The 8,409-nt window shown below is 34.1% G+C and overlaps 1 protein-coding gene across 2 annotated transcripts; it reads right to left on the bottom strand.

Annotated features, from left to right (window-relative positions):
• Positions 1-2,627: 2,627 nt before the first annotated feature.
• Positions 2,628-7,882, bottom strand: LOC122312370 (cyclic nucleotide-gated ion channel 1-like). Of its 2 annotated transcripts, none has more exons than XM_043126953.1 (8): positions 7,602-7,882; positions 7,262-7,404; positions 6,558-6,969; positions 6,160-6,417; positions 5,773-6,065; positions 5,011-5,122; positions 4,295-4,567; positions 2,628-3,335 (listed from the first exon to the last, which is right to left on the bottom strand). In XM_043126953.1, the coding sequence occupies exons 2-8, from the start codon at positions 7,303-7,305 to the stop codon at positions 2,838-2,840; spliced, it is 1,890 nt and encodes a 629-aa protein (XP_042982887.1). In that variant the 5' UTR covers positions 7,306-7,404; positions 7,602-7,882; the 3' UTR covers positions 2,628-2,837. The 2 variants fall into 2 exon arrangements, with proteins under 2 accessions (XP_042982887.1, XP_042982886.1); XM_043126952.1 differs by having other exon boundaries at positions 7,262-7,407; positions 7,602-7,881.
• Between the last annotated feature and the right edge of the window lie 527 nt (positions 7,883-8,409).

Here is an 8,409-nt window from a genome sequence, read left to right as displayed (position 1 = left end):
TAGGCTTTGAATCTTCCTCGTTAGTTCATAAATGTCCAAGTCAAGCGTTAGTACCACGTGAAAGGGACAGAAATGGTCCCCACGCTTCCTATCACTGCCAACGTATAAGTACCACACGTGAACGTACCAATTGCAGATAATTGATGAATGGTCGATGAATCTGAATGCGACATATATGTCATGTACTGTGAATTAAGGACATGAATAATCTACCAATTTTATGAATGTCCATGAAGTTCAAAGAAAAAGGCATTGCATTAATTAGTTTTGTTTTCAATTTCAAATACAGATACGATCGATCAGTTGCTGTTAAGGGATGCTGAGAGTAAACAACTTGTGAGGGAAGTAAAGATTTACCGAGGTGTCCCTGTGGTAAGCTATTTGTTATTTACGGATGATAGCATAATTTTTTGTAAAGCTGATGCACAAATTACTAGATATATTCAAGGGGTGCTTCAACAATATGATGCATCGGGACAAAAGGTTGATAAGGAAAAAAATGTTGTGGTTTTCTCAAAGAATGTGGGAGCTATGCACTAGAGAGAGTTGTTGAACTTGTGGGGTGTTAGAACTTTCCAGCAATATGATAAGTATCTTGGGTTGCCAAATTTGGTTGGGAAATCCAAATCTCTTGCCTTTGCTGAAATAAAAAAGAGAATTTGAAATAAATTACAAAGTTGGAAAGAGAAATCGTTGTCGTAAGGAGGAAGAGAAATTCTTATTAAAGCAATGGCTTTACCGATCACCACATATGCTATGTCATGTTTCAAGATCCCTTTGAGCTTATGTCGCGAATTGGAAGGTATGATGTCTAGGTTCTAGTGGGGACAAAAGGGAAATGAGAAGAATATGCATTGGTTAAGTTGGAGGAATCTGTGTGCTTCTAAATTCAGAGGGGGAATGGGTTTTAAAAGTTTTCACTCTTTTAATTTGGCTCTATTGGCCAAGCAAAGGTGGAGAATACTACAAAATGAAGGGTCATTGTTACAAAGGATGTATAAAGCCAAATATTTCCCAACTAGTTCTTTTTCCAGTCAAAGCTGGGGCTACATCCCTCTTATGCATGGAAGGGGATTTTTGAGGCAAAGAAATGGTTAATAGAGGGCTGTAGATAGCGAATAGGGTCTGGTGCCTCTATCTCTATTTGGAAAGATTATTGGGTTCTTGGTTTTAAAATCTTAAGCAGAAATTCTAAGGGTAATGGTGTGGCTCATAGTTTAGTTAGATATGCTTAGAATGTGTTGGCTGTTCAGATGTGGTGGGGCTTTGTCCCAGATTTTGCTAGTCATGCCTTATGATTTGATCATACTGTTATGTAACTCTTGCTATGCCATGAAATGAAGTTTTATTCTGTTTATCAAAAATAAAAATAAATAAAATAAAAAATAAAAAAGGTAGATATCCATAACTGCCAATTAATTTTTATTGTATATGGTCCGGCCTTGAGAGTAGTAGCTAGCATTTATTAATGATGCATGGCAAATTATAACCATCAGTTTGTACCCTGATGAGCATATATGCATTTTTCATCAGTATCCTTAAGCAACCTGCAAATACAATGGTGGTCTTGATGAATTAATTGTTCTACATTTCTTACTTGGTGTAGCTTGTTACTGTGTTGGGAGTGGAAACTTGGTTTCCGTCTGGGTATGCGCCCTTGGATTGTTGTTACATATTCAGTCCCTTTTAAAGCTGCTACTGCTGTATTCATGATCTATCCAATTGCTACCATTCATTGACTGAAAGCGGCTGCTATGCAAACTTCGATGATTGGATTCCCACCTCAGCCTCAGACCAGGTCTAGCCTGGAAGTTCTCACCATTAATTTGTAATATTCGGTTTGGTCTCCAATCTATGCTAGGATAAGATATAAATTTAATAATTAAAATTTACCAACTTCATTTTTGTAATATACTTTTATGAACCTAGCTAGCACTTCTTTCAAAACAGATCTCATTCAAATAAAATCACAAATTGGTACAGTCCAATACATCATTTTGCAAAGTCTTTTTTAATTATAAAGCAAATGTGATATTGAACCGGCCCACATCGGTTTCTTGTATTTTCTATCGCTAACCGACCGGTTCTCCACCAATTCTAACTAGTTCTTGACTCCAGCGGCCAGTTCCCGTTGATTCTGATACACCCTTATAGGCCAATCTGCCCGCTCGTCCAGACAAGCAGGAGCACCCGCTTGCAAATAGCAGGGCCTATTAGTGGAGACAAAAATAGGCTCCTTGCCCAGATAGGTGTGAGAGCCAGAAATCCTGCTATTTGCCTCTGTAGGGCGAGTAGCAACCGTAGGGAGCATGCAATACTATACATGAATCAAAATAGAGGCTGGCATGGGGTACAAAAATAAAAGTACTGTAAGGGCGGTCGATAACTTGGAATGGGTCTATATTTTTATTCATTTATTTGTTCTTCTGTTTATAATTAAGTAGCTTACAAAAATAAAATTCATTAATTGTTGAGCCTTCTGGATTACAATGTTGTAATGGCACGAACATACTGTCTACCGTATGAGCCGCCCGACCTGATCATGTGTACATTTGAGATGCGGCTGCTTTATTTGCTTCTATTCATTTAAGGTTTCCTACTCTTGTAAGCCTGTAGCGCACTCAATGTTGAAATCAAGCGACTAGCAATTTAATTAATGACTTCGAAAAAGTGAGTGCAATATTAATCCACAACATAATACAAGCCCTCTTAAACAAATTATATGTTGTCTTTCGATAAAGAACAAGAGCATCTGATAAAACTAGATTAATTATTAAATGATACCATGATCTAAATTATTTGGGGAGCTGCCCGCGACAGTAACTGCGTAGTTGACTTCATATCCTTTTTGAAGTACGTTCTTGTTTAGGATGGATGGAGTGGTTGTGTCGCCGCCACACTCTTTGGATGGATGTAGCTGCAAAATGATTCAGCTGTTTCGAGTCAAACTGTGTGTTGTTTCTTAACTCGCTAAATTTCCACCAGTTTTGAGATATTATATCCTTCAGGTCTCTAGCCGTAAGACAAAAAGCTTCAACTTCTGTCAGACATTTGAAATTCCTTGTCGATAAGGGAGGGTTGGATTGTTTGGGAGATTCCAGCACCCATTCTACAAGACTTTCTCCAATGAGGTCACATTTCTCAGGACACACAGTTTTATTGTCATGATTGCTTGTACATGAACACACAGTTCCTTTCAGTACGAAGATAATCTTATTTAGTGATTTTCCCTCCCGAACAATTAAATTGTTCTGATTATAATGCACATGCTTGAGATGCTTAGTACAGGTGATCTTAGACAAAAATTCTTCACTTTCGTTTTCAAATATTGGTACCTGCATGTTCACAAACAATTGACAAGATTGATTAATTAAATATTAATGAGATAATATATACCGACTTCTACAATATGGACATCGGTGCATAATACTCTTTTCAAATCAAACATGAGGTCAATGCTAAAATAGACTTCATGCAAAATTGAGCGACCATACTTATCATGTGGCAAATTTAAGTGGTTTATAAGTTAACTCCTTAAAATGAAAAATCGATTGAAGTATTTCATAACAGTAGTACGTTTGGCCTGGTTTAGTTATATATACAAATGAGACATGAAATCTGTTAATAATATTGAGATAATTTGTGAAAAGTACTAGTGAAAAATTATTTGAGTTAAGATTTTTATGAAGTTTTACAAAAGGAGAGGAAAAAAATTATAAAGTTAAAAGATGGTTAGAATATAATTTTTTAATATTATTTTTATTTTCGGATTTGAAAAAATGAATTATTTTTTGTTTTATTCGAAAGTTTGAAAATTTTGTAATAATTAGATAATAGTTACATGAAAAAGTTGAAAATTTGAAAGTTTGAAATTAAAAAATCTTTGTATTTGAATTATATTTAAATATTGAGATATATATATAAGACAAGATTGTTTGGAAGATTTGTGAAACTAGATGAGGCCTTAGTGTGATTCAGGCCGGCACTACAAGAAAAACGGCCTTTTGCGACCAATTTATAGCGGTGAAAAGACTATTAGCAACCAATTTTGATTGCTAATAGTCTTTTCGCCGCTATAAATTGGTTGCTAGGATGAATGTCATTGTAGAAACAATATTTCTCAACTATAGCTAACTATAACAACGAAATTGTAAATAAACCACTACCTCGATCTTACTATCCATTCAATTAATTTTGATCCATTTTTTTATGGAAAATAACTGAGATTTTCGCTTGAATGAATTTTTTCCATTAAGCATAAAAATTAAAACGAGGCCAGGGGATCAAAACTCACTCTCCTTAGCAGGGGCAAGCAGAGATTGATCTTAATCCGTCTTCTAATCTCTTCAGAAAGATAAGGGAATGGATTCTCTGTATCAAAAGCATTGTTTTGATCTTCCAGTATTCGTGTCACATTGTCCATGATCATGTTTTTCAAATCGTCAGGGAGCTGGCCCATTTTGCTTATCCAATCCTCGATGGTACGTAATTTTTCCTGCACCTTGTTTTTCAACAAGTTAGATTTGATCTCATCCAACTCGTTAGATGTCTCCCACTGTATGTATGTCTGTTACATCACAATTAAGTCAATCAGTTTGTAATTAAAATTATACTCATAAATTACAGATCTAAAGTTATCAAGTCCATTATGTAATATTCTTACAGTACCCCTATAATTGACTAGCCTGCATATTTTATTAATTAATAATCACCAAAGATAGAGGTTTTATTACTTGTTAAAATGATTGAAACTCAAGTTTACAAGATTCTAACATGTGACACTTTTTAAATAAGTTGGAGGAAATTTTTTCCAATCTAGCTAGTTTGGAGGAAGATTCTGTTTATTTAAGGACAAGATTTTCCTGATCAAATAAATTTAAATTTATACCTTCACATGTGAGCAGACTTTTTTAATAAGTAGGCTTAACATATAGAATATTCAATTAAAATTCTAACATATTCATATATATACAGGATCTATTAATTTAATGGAAATAACAAGACACCAACCTGAATATTTCCGATGCAGTATAACAATAGAAACAAGCCAGAGATCGAAATAAGAACTGCGAAGCAGTTTTCCCAGTAAAAAGGACTTGTGTTAAGGTTTTGACCAAGTGAACTGTCAGAAAATCAGAAAACATTAATATGTATATGCGTGTGTGTATATATATATATATATATATATAATCTGCTCAAAATAAACAAGCAAAATCTGAAGTGATCGAAAATATATAATACGCCCACGATATCATACAGCAAGTAATGATAAACAAAGACCATGCATTATCTAAATTAAAGCCGTGTATTTATGTGCATGATTGCATGGATATATGAGTTCATCGGAGACGCATGGGTGAAAACATTTTTCTTTAATGATTTAACATTCTCTAGAAAATAAATTGATTTTCGTTCGATTTGTTTTCTTTATCGACTATTTTCATCCAACCTAATAATATTAATATTTTTTTTATCAAATAATAATAATAATAATGATATTTTAGTATATAATAATATCTTAATATATTATATACGTTGAACATTTATTATATATATTATGTTTGATTACATTGTAAAATGGGTGAGAGACTTTAAAGGAACAAAATGCATGTATGATTATATACATACGTATGTGTTATGAAACAACATATAGCATGATACATGCATGGTTCTTGATCAGATGACATATATGTCACATAATTACAAATATTTTGAAATATCTCAATAAAAAAAATAAAAATTAAAAAGAGTACTGTAACGTGTACGAAGTACCTCAAATTTCGCAACGCCCACCAGAAACAGAACATGGACTTTTGCGGAAAATTCGTGGACTCCCGCAGTGAACCAGATTCACGGGCTTCTTGGAATATTCCAAAATCAACGAGACTGGTATTTGATTTTTCGACTATTTCTATAGGGCAAAAATTATTTAAAATATTGTTATCAATGCCACCATCACAGCGAAAAGGAGTCGTGCTACATCCGGTATCATTCCGACCACAAGCCAGCTGCCAGCACGTGATCTCTCGTTCGAAGGAGAAGAAGTACCAAAAAGCACCCAGTACCTGAAAGATGAAAGATATATACCATTAATTTTTCAGTAATGAATTATAAAGTAGGTAGAGATATTGATAATAAATGTTGAAATATGTAACATACATGACCGGCAACGAGATACAGAAACAGATTGAATCCAGCTTTCATCAATATAAAACCCTTGAAGCATCTTTCTACATTCACTTCAACACTAGTAGTAGTTCTTGGGTTACTTTTAGGCCGCCGTAGGACTATTTTCCACAATCTGTAGATTCGGAAAATTCTTGGCACATATTGCAAAGTAACAACTACAATTAGGAATCTCCTTTCATACCGGGAATTATAATCTCTCATTTCTGAAAATATAATTGGCACCACAATCTGTTGTTCATAAATATCAAAACGTAATTAAATTAGAACATAATTTTCTTCCAGATTGAGTTGTAGGAGAGATATCAATGGAATAAGTTTCTGTTCCAACCCATTCATAAAATTGGAAGCAGAAAAGTTTGTCATAATACCTGCGGAACTGGAAGAATGCTGAGAATGTTAATTACGTAGTCTGAAGTACTGATCTTGATCTTGTGAGGGCTCTTTCTATATTTTATTATTCTTGCAACCAGATCCCCAAGAGCAATCAAATCTAGGAACGATCGCACACAAATAGCAACGATTTCCAAATCTTTATCTACATCAATGCATTTGGTATCCTTTCTGACTTTGATGACAGGAAGATAAAAGACCAAAGGGTCCACTGCTACTGCAACAACGCACACCACTAAAAACGCCACATCCCAATGGAAGTACTCATGGAACCACCACGGCGTTTTTGAAATGATTGTCTTCGTCAAAGGGTGATTGACCTGCCCAATTGCCCTTTTTTCCGAACCAGTACCGTCATTCTTGGAACCTTGCCGCTCAATATCCACGTCCCTGATTAGCACAATAGATGTAATATATATAGACCAAAAAACATTAGAGGTAACAATTATATATACATATACATACATACATACATTAACACACACACACACACGAAAATGTTTTAACCACATGACAAGTCCTATTCATTATTATTTTAACAACGATGATCATTACATCTCCCCGATGTATTACTAAATCATGGCCGGGTAGAAAAGTATTTACTAACTTTTCTCCTTTTCGTCGAAAGATAACAAGAAAAATTAATAGCATTTTTAAGATTGAAGAAGAAGAAGATGCTCACCAGCTTCCTCGCACGTATCCTCGAGATTTCCAAAGACGACTCATAACTAAAGCTTACAAAGTCCCAAATTATAGAATAATGTCTCCAAAATCTTTCAACCCAGCGAAATTCTCTTAGTATCCAGAAATTCCGGATTTGATGCACTTCTATATAGAAAATGGAAAACATATGAACGCTGTCATATATGCAGCCCAGAAGCAAAAAAAAAAAAACTTAACAATATAAAAACTGTAGTACTGCACAATCATATATAAAGAACTTGATGGTAATAGCCAGACATGAATAATAATAATAATAAAACTACATCCAACAATTTGTATTTATAAAGTAGAGAATGAACCTGCACTTAAAGTTGGAGCGATCGAGGAAACAAGAAGAGGATTTAGATTAAAGCATGAATAAGTGACAGAAAGCGCCTTAGATGCTGAATCTAATTAGGAGTGAGCTGCAATATTGAAGATGCAGAAGCTAGCTGTGGGGAGCAATGGTGATCATGTCTTGATGATCATGTTCCGATATATGTATATATACCACTTTCCCAGAAGATCAAAATGATTGAAAAATGCAAATTTTTAATTTATAAAACTTCAAGAAAGAATATTAGATCAACCACTCGAATAAAATTCTTGCAGACGTAATTGACCAAAGATCACTCTCAAAGCCTAAGTTTTTGGATAAAACTCAACCAGCTAAAACTGGCGGCCGCAAACCATTAAAGATCTTTTTGGAAAAAAAAGAAAAAAGAAAAAAAAAAGTGAATCATTGAATACGACTATACAAATAAGTGAGTTGTTTGACATGTGGGGTAGCCATGCATGGGTGGAAAAGATTGTGCTATATAAATATCTTCTATATACGCAATCATAATTTATGGATAATGGTGCAGAATATATATTAAAATACAACATCCAATAATAATAATATTACCGCTTTCATTTATTGAAGAAATCACAGTTAAATATATCCTACTAAAATAGAGAGATGATTTCATTTATTTATTTATCACAATCATTCCCTTCTATTCATTAATATACTTAGTAAGGCAAACTCAACCATTTCTCTCACTCAACCATGCAAACCGCAAGCAACCAAGAATATATATATATATATATATACATCGGTAATCGCCATATCGGGCTATATCAAAT

The sequence above is a fragment of the Carya illinoinensis genome, chromosome 6 (assembly GCF_018687715.1).
Source record: "Carya illinoinensis cultivar Pawnee chromosome 6, C.illinoinensisPawnee_v1, whole genome shotgun sequence".
In the NCBI taxonomy this organism is placed as follows: domain Eukaryota; kingdom Viridiplantae; phylum Streptophyta; class Magnoliopsida; order Fagales; family Juglandaceae; genus Carya; species Carya illinoinensis.
This window is presented reverse-complemented; position numbering and strand designations above follow the sequence as displayed.